Raw genomic sequence first — 24,391 nt, forward strand, 5'->3', positions numbered from 1 at the left:
GGACAGGGATTTTCTGGAAGAGGCAGTGTATGAGTGAGCAGATGTCCAACTTAGGAAACAGTTGATTATGAGATAGAAAAAAAGTCTTTTGATAAGAATGTAGAAGGAAACAAGTAATAGTGAACATGGAAGTCCATTAATTGGGCAGGCACAAATCAATATTTCTAACTTAAAGGCAATGAAAATAGTGATAACTAAAATGGAGTAGACAGGAATAAAAGTATGCTTGTTGCAAATGACCAAGCTCATCTTTGTCTGACACTGGAACGGCTGTGTGTTTCTGTCTTCTCACTCTCAGTGTAGATTCTTTCTGTTGCACTTAGGGTCCAGCCTCGGGCTCTTCTCACTTTCACTTCGTGGTCTCTACTTCCTTCCTCCTGTCCAAACCTTGCAGGTCTTAGGCAATTAGTTTTGATATTTGATATTTCATAATAAATTGGGTTCCTCTGTTCAGTCATTTCTCTGTGGGATTGGTTAAGTAAGATTTCAGGTATAAGGTAGTAATGTTTTATATAATCCAACTTCAGGTTAATAGATAGCAACATAAATTTTTAGCCCTTGCTGTCAGAGAGACTAACATGGGTTAAGGTCACAAAAAGCATTCACTGCACAATGGAGCAGTTTAGATCTCACAGGGAAAAGTTACTTTTTTATAATTTTGGTATTTATTAGAATTTTATGTTCACTTTTTCTGTTGTATTCTTAGTTTGGATTTTTGTTCCATAAAAACATAATACAGAAGAAAAAAAAAACCTTAAAGATCAAAAATCAATGAACATATATATCATCCAGGAAAGACTTTGGACTTTAAAGCTGAGAACTATTAGTAGTTAGTGCTTTGATACAAATGTGAAAGATAGCTTAGGAACTAGTTAAAAATTATTGTTGCTGGGGTCTGCACACCACTAACCCTAGATTATATTGCCAGGAGAAATCATACACGCTTCCTTTTTGTGTGTGATAGGGATGCTGATTCCTTTTTAGTAGAATATGCGTTTTCTCCTTATACCTTACAGTTCGTTTTCTGTTGTCCTTTATTCAAATCCCTTCATTTCTTTATTTACAGTCGGTGGCACAGCTGCTATAGTCCTTTGAACTAATGACCTCTCCACTTTTATATGTACTTCTCACAGGCTTCTACCTATAGAAATGCTTAGTACTACAGTGTAACGAAAACTAATGGTTGATAATAAAAATGTTAGACATTGCAGCTAGTTATTGCTTTCTATGTATTTTGCCAATGATTCAGCTAATTCAAGGATGGTGTCTTTGTAAACAATAGCTAAAATCTTTCTCTCCTGGGTCTTTGTAAGTCTGGTCAGGAGTGAGTGTTGCAGTATATATGCCTCTGAGCTAGTTTGTCAAAAGAGCCTGTGCGCACAGGATACTATTGTAGAAGGTACTTTTTACTTTTGAAGGTTTTTTTCTTTTTACCAGATTTCCACTCTTGTGGGACTATTAAAAATAGGCACAGATTAGTTTGACAGTTAATAACTGATATAAGGCTTTTCTTAACTATTTTTAGACTTCTGGTCTCCAATCACAATAAATTGTGAAATCTGCATACTCTCTTTTTTTCTTTCTCTCTTGCTTTAAGTCTACAAATGACTTGTTAGCAAAATTTACTGGGCTGGAGAGATGATTCAGTAGTTAAGAGCAGCAGCTCAAAGCCTGTCCCTCTAGTTCTGGAGGACCTGACCCCTTCTCCTGACCTCCATGGTCAACAGGCATACACATGGTGCACAAACATACATGCAGGCTAAACAGCCATACACATAAAATTAATAATAATTAGTAATATTTTTATTATTTTACATGATATTTTAGTCCTCTCTGTGACAATCTTTGACCTTTCCTGGATTTAATTTTGCAAATCAGCTTATATAAAATTCCTTTGTGTTTGTATTTTCTCAAAAGAGAGCAAGTGAAATAAATTAGCTTCATTGATCTAAATGTTAAAACCAGTTTTGACCTAAAAACTGAGCTCAGGCCTCAATCCTAGATGACATAATTTGCTAAATTTTGTTATGCAAAGCAGCAAAAATAAATTTACTTTAGCTTTCAGATTTATATTGTGGTACTGAGAGATGATGTTCACCTTTGATGTTTTCTCAATTTATTTTGAAGCTTCTTCTCAATCTGTTGACAACCATGTCAGCCCGTCCTCCTGCTTGGGCCAGACGCCAACGTCACCAGCCAGGTACTCACCCATTTCTAAAGCTGTGCTCGGAGATGACGAGATCACTAGGTAAGGAGCTTCATACTCATCCTTGACATAAAGCCAGCTGGGAAGAGACCCAGGCTTTTAAGGGCTAATACTAAATAATTTCTACTCCTTTATAAAATGCTGCTTTTTACCCTCTTAAGGCGAGGTATGTTGTCATGTCAAAATTAGTGTGAATAGTTTGGTATGCTAGTGTACACCTGTAGTTCCAACACTGACAAGGTTGATGTGGGAAGATCATCAGTTCATGTTCAAGGCTAGGGACTTAGCAAGTTCTGGGTTACAGATAAAACCCTGTCAGAAAAATAAAAAGGGTCGGGGGGAAGAGATTAGCTTAAATAAACCTAAATTAAAACATACACTGATCCATCCATTAAGCTAACTCTGTGTATTTTTTTCAATACATGTCAAAGAGTATTTATAGCAAGCATTTAGTTTGTGTTTAGTTTAGAAATCAGCAAGTGTTTTTGTTGTTGTTGTTGTTGTTGTTTCTTTATATGTATTGTTGATACCCTGACACCAAAACTTGGCTTTTATCTAACAATAGTAATCACGCTAGAGTTTATGTGTAAGAAGTTCCATAGGATTCTGATAAGGTAGAAATATTTAGCTCTATTTCACATTATTGATGGTAGAAATGAGACACTGTATATTTGTTCTTTGTCATTTCTACAAGTATTTTATATTAACTGTAGCATTTAGTGTTACATGTGTCCTCAGTAATGTCTGCTATATTTTTATCACTTTCATTATTGTTTTCATTATTATGGCTTTGAACCTTTATTAAAGACTAGGGCTGGAAAGAAGGCTCAGTGGTTTAGAGCACTGTCTGCTCTTCTGGAAGAACTGGGTTAAATTCCCAGCAGCCACATTCCGGCTAACAAGTTCATTTAACTCCAGTTCCAGGGAAGCCTTCTCCAGCACTCACACACACGGTGCGCAGACATAGCACATAGCAAAGCACCCATACACATAAAATGAAGATAAGTAACTCTTAAAAAATTAAAGGTCAGAGTTCCATACTAACCAGATAGATGTATGTGCTTTATTACAGCATAAAGAATTTAAGTCTTGGTGCTAGTACGATAGCTTAGCAGGTGATGGAAACTGACACCAAGCCTGACAACCTGAGTTGGATTCCTGGAACCAACATGGTGGATGGACAGAACCAGTTCCTACATGTTGTCCCCTGACTGCCATTTGTGTATAACCACCCCCCAACACAGACCATAATAAATGAGTAAAATATAATTTTTAAAACTTAGTTAAAAGTAAACAAACCTTTTTTAAATGTTTGATATTGCAGGCTATATAGTATTCTCAACATTTTTCAGCATTGGTCAGCATTTTGTTTGCTGAGAACATAGTATTCCATAAAAATGCAGCACATGATGGGAATCTGGCTAGGAACACTTCAGGGATTGTTGCACAGACTGTCCTGAGCTCCAGCCAGATTTCATTTAATGGCTTGTTTGTTTGTATGAAACTCAAGTTATCAATTCAAATACCAGTTTTTTTTTAATCAAGGAGTCTAATACTATACAATCCAAAGATAATACTACATTGATATTTATATACTAAGGAAGAATGGTTGTGAAAAACTGAAAGTCTTTTTGTTTCTGTCAGTAAAGCACTGTGATTCTGTAAGAAAGAGCATTGGGTTTCAAATGCACATCAGCCTCAAATCTTCCATGAGGTTTTCCAAGCAGGACTTGTCAGTATCGTAGCGTGGACACAGAATGCATATGCGATACATTCAGAAAAAAGACTGCGGGCCTTGTCCCATGATGCAACATGGGCGGCAGCTACCAGAAACACATTTGATTTGGAATTAATTTTTAGTTGTTGTATATTCAAAAGTCTTACTTTTACCAAAGATTTCCTCACTCCCAAGTCATTGTGGCCTCAGTGTAGGACTGTGTGACCTGTAGATTAAGAAACTGGGCTCCGCGCTGGAGAGGCTGCTCAGTGCTTTAAAGGATTTGCTGCTTTTGCAGAGGATCTAGGCTCAGTTTCAGTGCCCATGTGGTGGTTCACAGCCACCTTTAACTCCAGCTCTAGAGAATCTGATGCCCTCTTCTGACTTCTGTAAGCTCCAAGCACACATGTTGTGTACTTACATACATTTGGGCAAGCACTCATACATATGAAATGAAAATAAGTCTTTAAAAAGAAAAGAAGCAATGATGTCTCCAAGTACAGAGGAGTTTCTCTCACTGAGTTAGCAGTGTTGGAAACAGACAGGTGTTCATTAGCTGGGCTAGTAAATAATGACTGTTCAGTGTTTGTGGTCAGTAAGCGTCCTTCCTCAGCTCATCTCTAGTCTTGTCATTTGCTAATAGTGTCTATTTCTAGAAGAAGGAAAATGATTTGTGTAGCTTTAATATCTACATAATTTGCAAATTAAAAAGTAAGTTTTGCAATTGTGTTTCATTCCTGTCCCCGTGCAGGCTCTCTGCACATCTCATATCTAGAGTATTTGTTGGACCTTTAACACAGCAGACCTGCCTATTTCTATGCTAATGTGAAAACCAGATGGCTGTAACTAACTAGAATTTAAAGTGGTGTGCATTATATAATCCCATTTGATAAGTATGGTTCTGTGCCCAGATTATAAACTACAAAAATCTTTGCCCAAACATTGTCAGTCCTCCATAGTTTGAGCCAAAGCCCCTTGAGAGGTTGTCACAGTCTCAGCTCCCCTTCAGAAATACCACAGCATATGTTTAATGGTTCTAAAATTCGGAGCTGAGCATAAACGGTACATGTCCTCAATCCGAGCACTTGGGAGATAGAGGCAGGTGGATCTCTGTGAGTTTGGGGCCATACTGGTCTACAGAGTGAGTGAGACCTTGTCTTAAATACAAACAAAAAAACCCATAACAATAAATAAAAATTTTTAAAGATTAGTTTTATTCAAATACTTACATACCATCTTAGACATAATAAGTTTACGGACGGAGCTAGCGAATGGCTCAGTTGGAAGATTTAAGTTTGACACACACCTCCAAGCTTCCACTTTAAAAAGCCATGTTGGTAGCACATTGCAGTCCCAGCACTGGGGAATCAGAAGCAGGTGAATTCCTAAGGCTGTTGAGCACACCAGCTTTAACCACTGAGCAAGTTCCAAGCCAGTCTTAGAAGAAATGACCTGAGACTTTCCTTAGAGCTGCACACATGACTATCCACACACACACATTATAAGTCAGATGTGCAGCTTAATAATTTGTAGTGCCATTAGTTTTCAATATGATAACATATGTATATATCATAAAATTAAAACATTAGTCATGTCACAGTGCATATTTCAGATACATTATATTCAGTATGTGCTGCCATTGCTGCTTGCTATTTCCAAAACCTCTTTCATCATTATAGAATCTACTCCTGGCTCCTGATAACTTGAGCCTACTCTCAGCTCCGTGTATTTGCTTCATCTAGATGAGTCATGTAAGCAGAACCATGCAGTATGTCTTTTGTGACTGATTTCACAGCACAGTGTTTTCGAGGTTCACTCATGAGTTAGCATATATAAAATCTTCATCTTTCTAACTGAGTGGTAGCCCTGTGTGTATATCTGAGTGTGTCTGTGTGTGTACATGCATGCCCATTAATGCACTTTCAAACCACATTTTATTTATCACTTGTCTTAGTCAGGGTCTCTATTCCTGCACAAACATCATCACTATAAATAATTCTTTGGTAAATACTGACATTCATGTAATTTAATTCCTGTTGTGAAAACGTTTCTTAGGAAATAAGCTGGGTAGAGTTCCAAAACCATATGTAACTTCTCTGTGAGTTAGCTTTGTGCAGAACCGTCAGACATACTTTACAGTCGGAGCCTGGCAGTGGGGGCGTACACTTTAATCCCAGTACTCAGGAGGCAGAGGCAGGAGGATCTTTGTAAGTTCTAGGACAGCTAGTGCTACACAGAGAAACCCTATCTGGGGGTGGGGTGGGGGGAGAATGCAATCACTACATGTCACCTGCAAGAGTTCTAGAAGTATCTCTTGGTTTAATTTACATTTTTCTTATCAAACTTGAAAACAATCATTCTATGAATGCGTTTTGAAGCAAGATAGGAGCCCTGCATACTGAATCCTCTCTCTCCCTCACATGGTACAGCTCAAATGTGCCCTTAATCTTACCCTGTCTCTCCTTTAGAATCTCCAAATTACTGCCTTCCTAAGTTTTATTATGTTTTCATTCATATAGATGTATGTATACACATGTGTTTCCCTAAACATTTTAATTTCCTATTCTTTGATAAGAAAAGTAATTTCATAAACACCATAAATGAGTTAGCAAACTTGATTTAACATGTCATACAATTATTAAAATTCATTATATTTAACTCTCAGAATTATTATAACCAATTGCTTCCTTTTGTCTTAGAAAAAATCGTATTAAAACTTTAAATGCTTGCTAAAATACTCTATTCTATTTAAGAGTAATGTCTGTCAAGTGATATTCCCCATTTTATCAGATTTAAAAGGATCTGCTTCTGGCACGTCTCTCGTCTTCTCAGAAGATAGATATGAGTGATTTTCACATCATTCTTACATGCCGAGAGCTGTAAAAATTACCAACAGAGAGCTACAAGCCAGAGAGTTTTGATGTGAAGTAATAAGCCGGCAGGGTAGTAGTGTAAGCCTTAGCCACAAGCACGTGGGAGGTAGAGGCAAGCAGATAGATCTCTGTGAGTTTGAGGACAGACAAGATGCCTTGTCTCAAAACACTTAGAAAACACAAAATTGTTTGGTTTGGGGCTGGAGAGATGACGGCTCCGTGGTTAAGAGGACTGGCTGCTCTTCCAAAGGACCTGCATTCAGTTTCCAGCACCCAACTGCATTTCACAACCGTCGGTAACTCCAGTTCTGGGCTCCAACATCCTAACACATATATACATGGAGGCCAATGCACATCAAAAATAAAACGAAAACCATAAGTCTTTGTTGTTGCTGCTCTTGTTTGGAAGTGCACTTTGTCTCCGGTGCCTGGGTGGTATCAGATCCTGATCCTAAGTAATTCTCTGCTTTGGCCTTTCCGGGAGCGAGGGCTACAGGTGCACGCAGTCACACCCAGGGGTCAAAGGAGGGTTCTTTTATCTAAAAGTTTGGAGATGGGCGTTTTCCAAGATAGCATGGCAACCCATAACTCCTAGGAGGTCTCTGATTTCACCTTCATAATTGCAATATAGCTAAACCAGTAAGAAGATTTTATTAAGGGTTTGTTTATTTGATGAAGATGGGTGATATAAGAAAAGAGGGTAGGAATGTGTTTTTTTTTCCTATGGGAAATGACAAAACATTTTCATTTGTCAGATTCCAGAAAGGGGTCAACCCTGTCCTTAGCAAAATGAAATGGTTTGTGCTCACTAGTTGAATGGTGTCTTTACAACTAAAGGAATGGATGACCGTACTTCCCGAAAGCATGTATGTCTAAGAAATAGTGCCTGTGCAATTTCTCAGACAACAGTGCACACATGTCAAATTTTCTTGACAGAACCTTTAAATAAATGTACTACTTTTATATTACCTTTCATACTGTTTTTATTTTTTAATATTCATAGGTGTTTTGATCAAATTCACTCCTTCCATGTTCTTCTCAGATCCATCTGTATTATTTCTTACTTTCGTCGTGGTGGTGGTGGTGATGGTGGTGGTGGTGGTGGTGGTGGTGGTGGTTTTGCTTGCTTGATTTTTTTTTTTTACCATTAATTTTTTGTTTTTATATAAAATTAGATTTTTTTCTTTTATTTCTCTTTCCCTTGTCATTTTGAGAAGGCTTTTATATAACGTTTAGGTTTTAGTTTTGTTTTTTGTTTTTTTGTTTTTCCATTAGCGTATGTGTATTGTTTGTTAATATAAGAATATCAACTTGGTATAGTGATACAGGCTTTTATTATCCCAGTACTTAGGAAACTCTGAGTTTAGGGCCAGATAGTTGAATTGAAGATCAGCCAGTGCTCCATAGTAGGACTTCCTCCCCTCATATGAGTCACCAGTAGGATGCTCTCCTACTGAAGTTCAGGTTCTACATAAAATTTCTAAGATATTTAATTATTTTTCTTTTTTGTTGTTTTTAATTTTGTAATTATATTTATGTTCAGAAAACTTGGTGTACATTTAACCCAAATTAGTGGCGACTTCTTTAGCCTTTCCCTTTTCCAGCTTGGCGAGGCGAGCTACAGACTTAGGACCCAGGACGTTGCCTCCCCAGTGGCGACGGATCTCGTCATATCTGTCATTATAATTGGTCCTAATGGCTTCCACCAGCTTAGCCAGAGCACCCTTGTCTTCCAAGTTAACCTGTGTGAAGGCAATAGTGTTGCATGTTTTCCTGTGGACCAGGCATCCCAGCCTGGCCTTTCCCTTGATGATGCAGTAGGGCACCCCCATCTTTCGACACTGAGCAGGCAGAAAAATTGCCAGCACAATGGGGTCTAAGTCATGGGCAATCACCACCAGCTGAGCCTTCTTGTTCTCCACCAAGGTGGTGACATATTGACTCTTAGTTGGGATTCCCCTTTGCCAGCAGCTTTCTTCTCAGCACATGCAAGTAGCCTTCGCTTCTTCTCTTGCTTTGTCTCTGGCCTGTACTTGTGGGCAAGCTTAAGCAGCTGAGTAGCTGTCTGCCTGTCCAGGGCTTGGGTGAACTGGTTAGTGGCAGGAGGTACTTTGAACCGTATAAAGGATGGCTCTTTGCCACTGCAGCCTGATGTAGCGGGGCCATTTGACAAAGTGTGTTACATCTCTTTGGGGCTGGATGTCCTGCCGAATGCCGGAAGTTCTTGGGCCTTTTCTCAAACAAAGGATTGACCACCTTTTTGGCCTCCTGTTTCTTGACGACAGCGGGGGCCCAAAGGGGACCTTCTTCACCTTGGCCTTATTTCCTTTGAGCTTCTTGCCCAGCTAGAGGAGAGAGAGCTTTAACTTTTTTCTTAATTTTTAGGGAACCTAGAAAAGTTGTTCTTCATCGTGGCTCAACAGGACTTGGTTTTAACATTGTGGGAGGTGAAGATGGAGAAGGGATTTTTATCTCCTTCATCCTTGCTGGCGGACCTGCTGATCTAAGTGGAGAGCTCAGAAAAGGAGATCGCATCATATCGGTAGGTCTGATACCTGGAGGTTTTTATTGTCTATATTATGACCTGTTAATGATTAAAAATGAATTTTTAAAACTTCTTAAAAGTATATTTCTGATAAGCATTATAGAGCTCAGTCTTGTTATTTTGGGGGTGTTTTTTGTTTTTGTTTTTGTTTTGAACCAAACTGACATGATCTGCATGTGTTCGTTGCTATACAATGGTTACTACTATTTGTGGTGCTCAGGCTGAAGCTAACATCTATAAGGTAAGTCCTCTACCACTGAGCTATATCTCCAGCTGGAATACAATTCATATTTCTTGGAGATTTCAGTCTCAGAGCATCTTTGCTTTTTACCCTAGAACGTTCCTCAATTTTTTTTTTACTTCAGTATTGAGTTTTTAAAGATTCATTTATTTTATATATATGAGTACACTGTAGCTATCTTCAGACACACCAGATTGCATTACGGATGGTTGTGAGCCACCATGTGGTTGTTGGGAATTGAACTCAGGACCTCTGGAAGAGCAGTTAGTGCTCTTAACCACTGAGCCATTTCTCCAGCCCCAGTACTGAGTTTTTAAACTCTTTACATTCACCTCCATCTGTCATAATTTTATTGAATATAGAATTTGTCAACATTTTTTTTTCACTTCAGCCCTTTCTAAAATTACTGGGTGTGACTAGTGGCGAGCATGCGTGCTATGCATCTTTCCACTGTGTGTCCAGGAGATCAAGTTCAGATTGACAGGCTTGCTTGGCTAGTGCCCCTACCTGCTTTGCCATCCTGCATCTCCTCCATCAGTCATGGAAGGTCTGTCAGCATCTCTGTAGAAGACTCCATATCTTTATTCGGCTTCATGAATCTAACTGTCCCACAGATGATGCTATGGTCTTTCTTGTCCTCACATTTGGTTTTCCCTATGTGTAAGTTTCAGCCTGGAAACTTGTTTTGACTTAGGCTCAAATTTTCTATTTCTTTCTTCAGCTAATTTTACTATACTACTAAGTCTTTCAAATAAAATCTCTCTAGCAATTCCATGTGGGTTTTGTTTGGTTTTTGTTGTTGTTGTTTGTTTTGGGGTTTGGTGTTAGTGTTGTTGTTGTTTTGGTGGTTTTTATGCCAAATTCATCATCCACATTGTCTCTACGTCTGTTAGTATTATTCTATCTTCATGGTTCTATTATTATAATCATTATTATTTTTAATAACAAGGTCTCTCAGCTGTGGTCCAGTGTGGCCAGCCACTCATGAGTATCCTTTGGTCTCAGTTTCCTAAGTATTGAGGTTACTTCTTTTTGTCTTGACAAGTTAGATTTTCTTCCATTTTTGCATGTCTTATAATCTTAGCCTTCATGAGATATTTTTAATAAAATAATAAATGAGTAGGACAGATAAGATGGTTCACAGGTAAAGGCACTTGCTACTGAGCCTGAAGTACTGTGTGTTATTACACTGTAACAGAATAATTGTGTGTCGGGGATTAATCCTCGGACTAGGGAATGATTCATGGTTTAGGCTACAAGAGTCAAGCTGTGTGAACACGACCTATAGCTGAGTTGCATTTTGTTGTAGCTTCAGTTTACTGGTTTGCTTGTTTATGGATTTTGGTTCATGAACACAAGATATACAAATTGGGGGTCCACTTAACTTGTTTATGTTTTCCCAGTCTACAACAAACCATAAAATATTGAGTAACATGATAGCTAGTCTTCCTACTGCCATCTGGTCCTCCTTCCCTCACCATTCTGCCAGGGACGGGCATGGCCATGGGTGTCTTCCTTTGGCAGTCTACATATTAGTTCACTTGCATCTCTTTAAATTCCAGTACTAATTTAAATTAGTTTTTATGAACTTATTCTGATGGTTTTGATTGTTAAGGTAGAAGAGATAGTTCTTGAAACTTCTATGACTTAGTGCTATTAGGTAGACACTATTGTTATCTTTAAAAATATAGTAATCACCATTCTTACTTGATATGTCCTGCCTTTTGAGTCATTTGCCCTTAAACATAGAAAGGTAATTTCCATTTAACAGTACTGCATATATTGATGTTTTAACATCTAAGGTTATATATAATCCTTAATAAACTATTGCTTGCTACATATCAAATACCTAAACTTTCATCCAGCTAGTTACTCCAGTGCTATAGAACAACTAGACTAAAATTTGATTGCTATTTCTTTTGTAAATGATCATCCATTCTATACTAGACTTTGTCCTTAAACTATGAGACCTTCAAAAGGATTAGATGCAGGAATTATTGATAAATCTTAAGTCTGTCAGATGTTCAATCACACAGTAAGAGAGATAACTCTGAAAACTGTATAAAAAGATAGACATTTCTGGTATGTTTCTTCTATCATGTGCCAGCCACATTCATTTTTCAGTTTGTGCAGTATTTTGTGACATTATTTATACTCGAAAAGTTCTCTATTCATATATTTTTAAATGACATAAAATCTCAATACTGTATAGCACTAGTGACCCAAGATAGAGGATTTACTTTTAAATCATCTAGTAATAAATCATAAATTTATCTCAAACTCAGAATATGTCAGTAAGAGCCAATAATATAATGGCAGGCCTGTGAGGAATGAGAGGGAATTCTAATTTACATATAACTAAAACAGGATAGGCTGCTAATCCACCATCATACAATCAGCCTTGAAAGACTTTTAGTTAAAGAACAAGCAGACAATAGCAGGTTCAAGTACTAAATAGTATATTAATAAAGACAAAAGTAATAAACGTGCAACAGAGATCAGAGACTACATTTGCATCTTAGGCACATTTCCAAAGAAACTGGGCCTTTGTAAGAAAGCAAAAGCAAATTTTTAACAGCATGTTCTCTTACAATACTATAATTCTGCAACTAAGATGTGAAACAGAAAGGAGGTAACAAAAGATGCTCCCATAAGAAGAAAATGTTTAACAAAAGACAGTGGATCAACTGGGCAGACAGTAAAAGCATGAACCACAGTCAGTCTTACTCTGCAAGTAAAAATGTAATCCTAGGTAGATTTAGACTCAAATGTTAAAACCTAAAGCCAGCTCTTTCTAAGGGGGAAAAAATATTGAAAAAATATCTGGGCAAGGCAGCAATTTCTTGGGCAAAGTATAGAGGACACTAATCATTAGAAAGCTCCATTTGAAAATAAGTAGGCAAGCTATGTAGAGCTAAATATATCTTCAGTGATACCTCACAAAAGACTTGTACCCAAAAATAGATAAACGTCTATACATCCACAATAAAGAGCTTCAGTAACTGTGCTAGTTTTATGTCAACTTGACCCAAGCTAGAGTCGTCTGAAAGGAGGGAACCTCTACTGAGAAAGTGTCTCTATAAGATCTGACTGGCGAGAAGGCATTTTCTTAATTGATTTGATGGGGAGTGCCCAGCCATTTGGGGGACCCAACCCTCGGATGGTGGTCCTGGATTCTATGAGAAAGCAGGCTGAGCAAGCCAGGGGAAGCAAGCTAATAAGCAGCTACCTTCTGTGGCCTCTTTATCAGCTCCTGTCTCCAGGTCCCTGCCCTGTTTGATTTCCTCTCCTAACTCTCTTCAAGGATAGACTATGATATGGAAGTGTAAGCCAAATAAACCCTTCCCTTCCCAACTTCCTATTGGTCATGGTGTTTCATAACAGCAACAGTCACCCTAACTAGGACACTAATGCTCTTTTTTTTTTAACTCACAGAGGACTTAAACAGATATTTTTCTAAAGGGGATACACATGAAAAGATATTTAAGAGTTGACTGTACAAAACTACAGAACCAGTAAACAAAGGAATTTGGAGATATCTCAAAATACATATCCCACTGAGTTGGATGGCTAGAGGATATTAATATATATTATTAAAGGCAATACTTAATGGGCAAGAGCAATGGGGAAACTGTAACTCATAAAGTGATGTTATAAGAACTTTGGTGAAGCCATTAAATATGCAGGTAACAAATCACATAAAATAAATTTTGCCCAAGAAACATGAAAATATCCACAGAATATTCATAATAATCCAAATCTGGAAGTGATCTTATTCTGTTAATAGGAAAATAACTGAGTGAATGGTGAGATATTTTTATTATTTAATACTACATTGCAAGAAAATGAAACAAAATAACCCAAATACAAAATAACATATGACTCTTTTTAAAAATATTTTTATTAGGTATTTTCCTCATTTACATTTCCAATGCTATCCCAAAAGTCCCCCATTACCCCCCCCCCCCACTCCCCTACCCACCCACTCCCACTTTTTGGCCCTGGCATTCCCCTGTACTGGAGCATATAAACTTTGCAAGTCCAATGGGCCTCTCTTTCCAGTGATGGCCGACTAGGCCATCTTTTGATACATATGCAGCTAGAGTCAAGAGCTCCAGGGTACTGGTTAGTTCATATTGTTTTCCACCTATAGGGTTGCAAACCCCTTTAGCTCCTTGGGTACTTTCTCTAGCTCCTCCATTGGGAGCCCTGTGATCCATCCAATAGCTGACTGTGAGCATCCACTTCTGTGTTTGCCAGGCCCCAGCATAGTCTCACAAGAGAGAGCTATATCTGGGTCCTTTAAGCAAAATCTTGCTACTGTGTGCAATGGTGTCAGCGTTTGGAAGCTGATTATGGGATGGATCCCCGGGTATGGCAGTCTCCAGATGGTCCATCCTTTCGTCACAGCTCCAAACTTTGTCTCTGTAACTCCTTCCATGGGTGTTTTGTTCCCAATTCTAAGAAGGGGCAAAGTGTCCACACTTTGGTCTTCGTTCTTCTTGAGTTTCATGCGTTTAGCAAATTGTATCTTATATCTTGGGTATTATTTCCAGCTTCTGGCTATTATAAATAAGGCTGCTATGAACATAGTGGAGCATGTTTCCTTCTTACTGATTGGGACATCTTCTGGATATTTGCCCAGGAGAGGTATTGCAGGATCCTCCGGTAGTACTATGTCCAATTTTCTGAGGAACTGCCAGACTGATTTCCAGAGTGGTTCTACAAGCTTGCAATCCCACCAACAATGGAGGAGTGTTCCTCTTTCTCCACATCCTCGCCAGCATCTGCTGTCACCTGAATTTTTGATCTTAGCCATTCTGACTGGTGTGAGGTGGAATCTCAAGGTTGTTTTGATTTGCATTTCCCTGATGATTAAGGATGTTGAACATTTTTTCAGGTGCTTCTCTGCCATTCGGTATTCCTCAGGTGAGAATTCTTTGTTTAGCTCTGAGCCCCATTTTTTAATGGGGTTATTTGATTTTCTGGAGTCCAGCTTCTTGAGTTCTTTATATATATTGGATATTAGTCCCCTATCTGATTTAGGATAGGTAAAAGCATCATGTTGAGCAAAACAAAGCAGATATCACAGAAATGCACACTATCCTTGTGTGATAATCATGAGTACTAATTTCTAGTAATAGAATTTGGGAAATGATTGTTATTGATTTGTACTGACTATAAAGTGCCCAGTAGAACTCACAAGGATGGACAATGGAAACAGTATGTATGTTCTTTAATTGTAGGTTCGTGGGGTGCATGTTTATTAGATCCTTCCATTTTAATTAGTCATAGGGCTTTTTTTTTCTTCGCATTTTACAAGATATACTGTAGTTCAGTCTTTTAAAAATAAGTTGTAGCATGATAAGGATAAATTGGTGGTAAGTGTTGTCAGGCAAATTAGTTAGGAGAATAAAATTAGCTTAGGACCTTCTTCCCTTGATACCTTCTGTCAAAGTACATTTTTAATTTGCTTAGATTTTGGTGTGAAAACCTCAGAACAAAAATAGATGATTACAATATTGCCAACATGTGTTAGGCCAGCAGTACAGCCAAGTTCACTCAGGACTTTCCCAGTATTGCCACTGAAAGTTCCAGAGAGTGCAGTACTGCTCACCCTGAGGGGTGCTTGACGACAGCACTGCTTGGCAGTATACATCAGTAACATTGAGATGTAAATGCTTACTAGTTGTATTAGTCAGGGTTCTCTAGAGTCACAGAACTTATGGATAATCTCTAAATAGTAAAGGAATTTATTGATGACTTACAGTCGGCAGCCGAATTCCCAACAATTGTTCAGTCGCAGCTGTGAATGGAAGTCCAAGGATCTAGCAGTTACTCAGTCTCACGCAGCAAGCAGGCAAAGGAGCAAGAGCAAGAGCAAGAGCTAGACTCCCTTCTTCCAATGTCCTTATATTGTCTCCAGCAAAAGGTGTAGCCCAGATTAAAGGTGTGTTCCACCACACCTTTAATCCCAGATGAAAGGCATAGCCCAGATTAAAGGTGTGTTCCTTAACTCGGAGATTCAATCTTCTGGAATCCATAGCCACTATGGCTCAAGATCTTCAAACCAAGATCCAGATAAGGATCTCCAAGCCTCCAGATAAGGGTCACTGGTGAGCCTTCCAATTCCGAATTGTAGTTCATTCCAAATATTGTCAAGTTGACAACCAGGAATAGCCACTACAATCCACCCCTTGTCAACTTGACACAAATAATATCTCATGTTCACATGAAACAATAACAAGGTTGTAAATACGCCTAACATGATATAACTATCCCTCGTACAATCGCAAACGCATTAGTAAATTTACAATGGGCATTCATATTACTTTATAATCCTCGTTTCTGCAACTGGTTACGTGGCCTTAATTGGTATTTATAACTACCTTCCTCTACTACCCATTCTGTATTTCCTTCACCTTCAGCCAGCACCTCAGCAGGTCTTGGCTCTTTTCCTGGAGGATTGACCCATACCTTCATTCCTGATGGGTCTGCGTCCTTTGTCATCCTGCTTGGATTAGGCTGTTGTAGTTTCCCATTGACTTTAATCACAGGACATGGTAGTACTAAGAGACGCCCTAAGGGATCTCCTGCACTCCAGACATAATCTTGCTTACCACCATTGTGAAGAGGTAATCCAATTTCCCCATGGTAATCTGGATCTATCACCCCTCCTAACACTGTTATTCCTTTTTTAGCCTGTTGGTTTAAGGGCATTAGAAGCCCAAAATGACCAGGGGGAAGTCTGAGCTTCCAGTTCAATGAAATGTTTGTTGTAGCTCCTGGTAGGAGCACTCCCCTCTCTGGAGCCAAAACTTCTAAGCCAGCAGAACCTAGAGTTATGGGGACAGGAAGCAAAAATTTTCCTAGAGGGTCACTAGGAGTGATAGTAAGTGGAACTATTCCGTTTTCCACCCCTTGATTCCTGGACCCATGAATCCTGGCTATGGGTGAAACTGTACCATATATCGAGCGCTGATTCAAAGCATATGCCTTCTGAAGAACTCTGCCCCAGCCTTCCAAGCTGTTACCACCTAATTGGCGCTGTAACTGCGTCTTCAAAAGGCCATTCCATCTTTCTATCAGCCCAGCTGCTTCAGGATGATGGGGAATGTGGTAAGACCAGTGAATTCCATGATCGTGAGCCCACTGTCGTACTTCTCTGGCTGTGAAATGAGTTCCTTGGTCAGAAGCAATACTGTGTGGAATACCATGACGATAGATGAGGCATTCTGTCAGTCCGTGAATGGTGGTTTTAGCAGAGGCATTACGTGCAGGAAAGGCAAATCCATAACCAGAATAAGTATCTACTCCAGTAAGAACAAAACGCTGTCCTTTCCACGAAGGAAGTGGTCCAATGTAGTCAACCTGCCACCAGGTTGCTGGCTGGTCACCTCGAGGAATGGTGCCATATCTGGGGCTCAGTGTTGGTTTCTGCTGTTGGCAGATCTGGCAATCAGCAGCAGCTGTAGCCAGGTCAGCCTTGGTGAGTGGAAGCCCATGTTGCTGAGCCCAAGCATAACCTCCATCTCGACCACCATGGCCACTTTGTTCATGTGCCCATTGAGCAATGACAGGGATGGCTGGGGAGAGAGGCTGATTGTCCACAGAACGGGTCATCTTATCCACTTGATTATTGAACTCCTCCTCAGCTGAAGTCACCTTTTGGTGAGCATTTACATGGGACACAAATATCTTCACATCCTTTGCCCATTTGGAGAGATCTATCCACATACTTCTTCCCCAGATGTCTTTCTCACCAATTTTCCAATTGTGATCTTTCCAAGTCCCTGACCATCCAGCCAATCCATTGGCTACAGCCCATGAGTCAGTGTATAATCGTACATCTGGCCATTTCTTCTTGCAAACAAACTGTAATACCATGTGTACTGCCCGAAGTTCTGCCCACTGTGAAGATTTCCCTTCACCTGTGTCTTTCAAGGTTGTCCCAGAAAGGGGTTGTAATGCTGCAGCTGTCCACTTCTGGGTGGTGCCTGCATAACGTGCAGAGCCATCAGTAAACCAGGCTCTAGTCTTCTCCTCTTCGGTCAGTTGATCATAGGGAACACCCCATGAGGCTATAGGTGCATGCTTGGCAGCAGATGGCATTGTAACAGGAGTAGAAACCATAGGCATTTGAGCAACTTCTTCATGTAACTTGCTTGTGCCTTCAGGACCTGCTCTGGCCCGATCACGTATATACCACTTCCATTTGATAATAGACTGCTGCTGTGCACGTCCCACTTTATGACTTGCAGGGTCTGATAGTACCCAGCTCATGATGGGTAGTTCAGGTCGCATAGTGACTTGGTGTCCTATTGTCAGACGTTCAGTTTCCACTAAGGCCCAATAGCAGGCCAAGAGCTGTTTTTCAAAGGGAGAATAGTTGTCTGCAGATGATGGTAGAGCTTTGCTCCAAAATCCCAAAGGTCTTTTCTGTGATTCACCTACAGGGGCCTGCCAGAGGCTCCAAACAGCATCTCTATCAGCCACAGACACCTCAAGTACCATTGGGTCTGCTGGGTCATATGGTCCAAGTGGTAGAGCAGCCTGCACAGCAGCCTGGACCTGTTGAAGGGCCTTCTCCTGTTCCAGGCCCCACACAAAGCTAGCAGCTTTCCGAGTCACTTGGTAAATAGGCCTAAGTAACACACCCAAGTGAGGGATGTGTTGTCTCCAGAATCCAAATAGGCCCACTAAACGTTGTGCTTCTTTCTTGGTTGTAGGAGGGGCCAGGTGCAATAACTTATCTTTCACCTTAGAAGGAATATCTCTGCATGCCCCACACCACTGGACTCCTAAGAATTTCACTGAGGTAGATGGTCCTTGAATTTTGGTTGGATTTATTTCCCATCCTCTGATACGCATATGTGTTACCAATGAGTCCAAAGTAGTTGCTACTTCCTGCTCACTTGGTCCAATCAGCATAATGTCATCAATATAGTGCACCAATGTGATATTTTGTGGAAGATCCAAACGATCAAGATCCCTTCTAACTAAATTATGACACAGGGCAGGAGAGTTAATATATCCTTGAGGCAAAACTGTGAAGGTATACTGTTGGCCTTGCCAACTGAAAGCAAATTGCTTCTGGTGGTCCTTATGAACAGGTACTGAGAAGAAGGCATTTGCCAGATCAATAGCTGCATACCAGGTGCCAGGAGATGTGTTAATTTGCTCAAGTAACGAAACTACGTCTGGTACAGCAGCTGCAATTGGAGTTACCACCTGATTTAGTTTTCGATAATCAACTGTCATTCTCCATGATCCATCTGTTTTCTGCACTGGCCAGATAGGAGAGTTAAATGGAGATGTGGTGGGAACCACCACCCCTGCATCTTTCAAGTCCTTGATAGTGGCAGTAATTTCTGCAATTCCTCCAGGAATACGATACTGTTTTTGATTCACTATTTTCTTTGGCAGAGGCAACTCTAAAGGCTTCCATTTGGCCTTTCCAACCATAATAGCCCTCACTCTACAGTTCAGGGAACCAATATGAGAATTCTGCCAATTTCTGAGTATATCTATCCCAATTATACATTCTGGAACTGGGGAAATCACCACAGGATGTGTCCGGGGACCTACTGGACCTACTGTGAGTCGGACATCAGTCAAAACTCCATTAATTACCTGCCCTCCATAAGCCCCTACTTTAACTGGAGGGCCACAATGTTTCTTGGGATCCCCTGGGATCAGTGTCAACTCAGAACCAGTATCCAGCAGACCCCGAAAAGTCTGATTATTTCCTTTTCCCCAGTGTACAGTTACCCTTGTAAAAGGCCGTAGGTCCCTCTGGGGAAGAACTGGAGAAAGGGTAACAGCAAAACCTTTGAGTGTCTTATCAAGATCCTTCCTCAGAGGAACCTGGCCACCCCTTCATTCAAGGGGTTCCGGATCTGCAAACTGTCTCAAGTCTGGAAATTGATTCACTGGCCGAGATTGCTGTTTACCACGATCTAATGTAGCCTTTCTTTCATTTGTTTGAGAATTTTTCTGCTTATACAGATCAAACAAATATGCAGTAGGCTTCCTATGTATTTCATTCCTGGAAACACCATGATTGATTAGCCAGTACCAAAGGTCCAAGTGAGTCATGCCATTATAAATTTCACCTCTCCTGTGCTGACCATTACTGGGTATGTTATTATAAACATTCTTTTGTCTACGCTGTCCATTATAATAACTAGGATCACCTTGTCTCCGGCGATTCAATGCTGCCACCTGGCCCTTGTTACCTCGGGATCCAACTAAACCCAGTGAATTTAATTCATCTAATTGAGCAGAAGCATCTCCAATGCTAAGATCTGGCACAAGGAAAAGGGAAAGAACAAAACCCTTCAAATGTGCTGGTGCCCCTCTCACCAATTTGCGTCTTATAGAGCTGGTGAAAGGCATATCTTCTGGACCTTCCCATTGTGGACAATTATGCTTTACACAATATATCCACTCTAGCATTGCAATTTCCCTAAGTCTTAAAATCCCTTCATCAACACTAAGCCACGGAATATCAGGCATCTCCAAGTCATTTCCAGTAGGCCATCTTTTGATAAACACCTCAGCCAACCATTCAAACAAACTTTTGACACCTTTTTTAACTATGCGAGCTTCCGTATTAAACCTAGAATCTCTACTCAGAGGACCCATGTCAATAAACTCAGCCTGCTCTAGTTTTATGTTCCTTCCACCCTTATCCCACACCCTTAAAATCCATTCCCACACATATTCACCAGGTTTCTGCTTGAATGAATTAGCAAACTCATTAAGCTCCTTAGTAGTGTAGCGAATTTCCTCATGGACTATACTTTCTACCTCCCCTCTAGGAGCCTGTTTTGCTTTGAGTCTGGTTACAGGTCTAGAAGAAACTATTGGTGGGCCGTGAGCAGACTCTGCAAAATTAATTTCCTCATGTGGGGAAGGCATTATTTCAAGAGGTGGGGCTGAGGGTACTACTTCCTCAGGTGGGGCAAACCCTTGAGAATCTGAGGATTCAAAATTCTCAGCTTCAACATGGTCTTCCCACACATCCCCGTCCCATGTTGTAGGATCCCATTCTTTGCCAATTAGAGCCCTTACTTTAACTGTCGACACACTCTGAGGCTGAGACTTGAATTTTCTCTGTAGTTCAGCCAACCTTACAATGAGAGTTTCTGTTTGATTTTCTGCAACTTGAGCTCTATTGCTACAAGAGAGAAGATTCTCCTCAAGGACACACTTAGCAACTTTTAGATCGTTTACTTGTGTCTGGAGCCTTTCGATTTTATCACACAACTCCTTCCTTTCATTCATCATTTTTTCCACAGATACTAAGAGCAGCCAGCCAGTAAAATCATTTTTCGATTTTTTCCCCATCTTGTAGAAAGCTTTGTGCACTGAATCACCTAATTCATTAAGAAAATCAAGGGCATTAGCTTCTTTAAGTTCGGAATATAGTTTCAACCATGGGTCTTCAAAATTCTCTGAGCTCCCAGGAGGGAGAGAATCTGGAGAGGTTTCAATATTTGAAAGTGCTGGTGGATCAACAAGCCAATTCCAGTATTTTAAAAGATTCATCCTTGTACTTCTGTTACTCTAGAACCACTCCTGGTACCAACTTCTGTATTAGTCAGGGTTCTCTAGAGTCACAGAACTTATGGATAATCTCTAAATAGTAAAGGAATTTATTGATGACTTACAGTCGGCAGCCGAATTCCCAACAATTGTTCAGTCGCAGCTGTGAATGGAAGTCCAAGGATCTAGCAGTTACTCAGTCTCACGCAGCAAGCAGGCAAAGGAGCAAGAGCAAGAGCAAGAGCTAGACTCCCTTCTTCCAATGTCCTTATATTGTCTCCAGCAAAAGGTGTAGCCCAGATTAAAGGTGTGTTCCACCACACCTTTAATCCCAGATGAAAGGCATAGCCCAGATTAAAGGTGTGTTCCTTAACTCGGAGATTCAATCTTCTGGAATCCATAGCCACTATGGCTCAAGATCTTCAAACCAAGATCCAGATAAGGATCTCCAAGCCTCCAGATAAGGGTCACTGGTGAGCCTTCCAATTCCGAATTGTAGTTCATTCCAAATATTGTCAAGTTGACAACCAGGAATAGCCACTACACTAGTCTTCTGAGGGGAAATACCATTAAACAAAAGAGAAAAATCATTAAGTACAAGAGGAAAAATATGGGGAACAAAAATACTTCAAAACTCATCAAATTCTAAGCCCTCCAGGACAAATATTTAAGTACCTCATTAGATAAAATTCAAAAGCACAAATAAGAAAATATACTTTAAAACAAAAGTTGTTACTAAAAAGAAAATGTATTTGTTTATGTGCTTAAAATAATAGCTGTTAGTCACATACATAGTTGTTCATAAATTTGGGAACATATAAATAAATCTGTGGCTAGGAAGGACACTAAGTTCCTAATATCAAAGACTTGGGCTATACCTTTATGATAAAGCCTGTGCTCATTCAGAGTCATGGATTTGACCCTGATACCAATATAAATGTGTATTTTATGGTATGTGGATTATATGTGTGGGGTAAGAACCTTATAGTAGAAAAGCCAAAAACCAGACAATTTCACTGACAAACTTTTAAAAAATTTAAGAGACTCTTGCAAATCAGAAGAAATGTAACATTTCCCAACTCAGTCTGTGAGGCCAGCACAAGAAAGGTGCATCATTTGTGAATGTAGCTGTTAAGACCTCAAAAAGTCATGTGTTATACCTAGGAAGACTTTATCCAAGGAATGCATGGTTGATTCTGCAGAGAAAAAAAGAATTTGAAACCATCCTAATACAGTAAATGACACAGCCACATGCTCATTCGGTAACAGAAAAAAGGATTGTAACAGGATCATTCCTTTCCATGGTTAAAAACATTAAAAAAAACAAAAAACAAAAAACTAAGAATTGAAAGGATATTTCCTCACTTTGGTTAAAAGAAAAAATAACTCACTAAAAAAAAGAAAAAGAAAAAAAGCAGTGGATTACACTGAATGATGAGCAACTTAAAAGCTTAAATAAAGAAAACAAAGATGTTTAACCTTCTTCCCACTTGTATTCATCTTTGTTCTGAATCACTTAGCCAAGAAAAATAGAATGTCCTCCAGAGGACAAGGAGAAAAGGAAACTGCAGGTGGCCTGACCTCATCTGTAAAGGCTTTGAGAAGCACTGGAGCCAGACAGTGCACCGAGCAGAGCCAGTCAGCTCCACAGGGTTCCAGGGTAGAGGGCTGCTCCACACCATGAACCACACATGCAGGGTTGGAGCATGGCATGCTGAGCTGACGGGGTAGAGACAGAAGGCTCGCTGACATGTATGAGACGAGACCCCAGGTTTGATCCTTCTATCACTGTCAAAAACAGTAAAATGTTTTAAGTGTAAAGTTAAGGATGGAACCGAAAAGGGCTTAGTGATTAAGACCACTTGCTGTTCTTCCAGAGGGCCGAGGTCCCAGCACCCACCTATTCCAGAGGATACAGTGCCCCTGTGTGGCCTCTGATGGCCCATGCCTGCCACGTGAACATATTATGTATGTTTAGGGAAATAGATAAACAAAGTATATGCATGCAATGATGCATTCACCAACTATAATAAGGAAAATGCTGAAATAAGCTATAGGCATGAGCCTTAAGTAAGAAACACCAAGAAGAAAGATCCAGAAAGTTATAGAAGCCCACTTACTTCAAATGTACAGGATAAGAAATCTATACCGAAAAGTAGCTTAAAGTGGCTTAGTGGGGTTTTTTGCAGCTAGGAGAGACCACTGTCTACATTTGAATTTTGTTTGTTTGTTTGTTTGTTTTTACTTATTCACTTTACATCCTGCTTCCTGCCCCCTCCCAGTCACACCCACACACACACACACACACAATTCTTCCCCCCACTTTCTCCTCTGAGCAGGTGCTTCCCCACCCCACCCCACCCTGGCACATCAAGTATCTGCAGGGCTAGGTATATCCTTTCCCACTGAGGCCAGACAAGGCAGCCCAATTAGAAGATCATGTCCCACAGACAGGCAACTGCTTTTGGAATAGCCCCTCCTTCAGTTTTTGATTTGACGTTCTTTCTGGAGTGAAGGAAATAATTTGGGATTAGGTAGTTGTGATAGTTTTATGATCTCATCAGTGTTTAAAACAAGCAACTATGCAGTTTTAAAGTATATGTTTTATGGTATTTAAAGTATCTCCCAGTATTTAAAATGTTTGTATTTTTTTAGTATATCTAAGACTATTTACATATATATGTCTTTCAGTACATAGATTTTTTTTTTCTCTTAAAACAAACAAGAAAAAAAATTGAGCTAGGTTTGGTGGCACACAACTTTAATTCTAGCACTCTGAAGGCAGAGAAGCAGGAAGGAGCATCTCTGAATTCCAGCAAAAAGGCTAGCCAAGACTGCATAGTAAGACTGTCCCAAAAACCAAACAAAAAATCCTTGATAAGACATCATAATTTCATTGAAGTATTTACTAATATTTTGGAGAGTTTAATTCTACTATTGTCCAGCAGATATAATGTATTTTTGAGTCCACATAGAGCTCCAGTCTTCTCCAAGGAAAAAATTAAAACCTTTTTAAAAAATGGTTTATTGTCTGTATTCAAAGGGCAGAGAACTAGACCGTAGCTAGAATGTGTTTTCTGCCTACCGTCATTACTGTTTTTGTGTGTGCGCTTGCTTGTTGCTTGTGGAGGGACATGGCATGTGGTCAAAGGACAAGTCTTCAGGTCGGTCTTCCCCTTCCATGTTGTTGGTAGCAGGGTCTCTGCTGTTCTTTAAGCCCACTGACCATGAGCTAGAGATTCTCTGTTCTCCATTTCCC

General features: G+C 39.9%; 1 protein-coding gene across 32 annotated transcripts in view; it reads left to right on the forward strand.

The window, feature by feature from the left end:
* Dlg1 (discs large MAGUK scaffold protein 1) overlaps positions 1 to 24,391 on the forward strand; it is a 209,914-nt gene that overhangs the window by 140,044 nt on the left and 45,479 nt on the right. For all 32 annotated transcript variants that reach the window (NR_045516.1, XR_003951751.1, XR_003951752.1 and 29 more), the window contains 2 exons: positions 2,128 to 2,248; positions 9,182 to 9,338. Coding sequence is in view for 28 of the 32 variants with exons in the window: in NM_001252435.1 (NP_001239364.1) it covers positions 2,128 to 2,248; positions 9,182 to 9,338 (278 nt within the window). In the remaining 4 variants the exon portion in view is untranslated. The remainder of the gene's footprint in view (positions 1 to 2,127; positions 2,249 to 9,181; positions 9,339 to 24,391) is intronic.

The sequence above is a fragment of the Mus musculus genome, chromosome 16 (genome assembly GCF_000001635.26).
Source record: "Mus musculus strain C57BL/6J chromosome 16, GRCm38.p6 C57BL/6J".
Classification (NCBI taxonomy): Eukaryota; Metazoa; Chordata; class Mammalia; order Rodentia; family Muridae; genus Mus; species Mus musculus.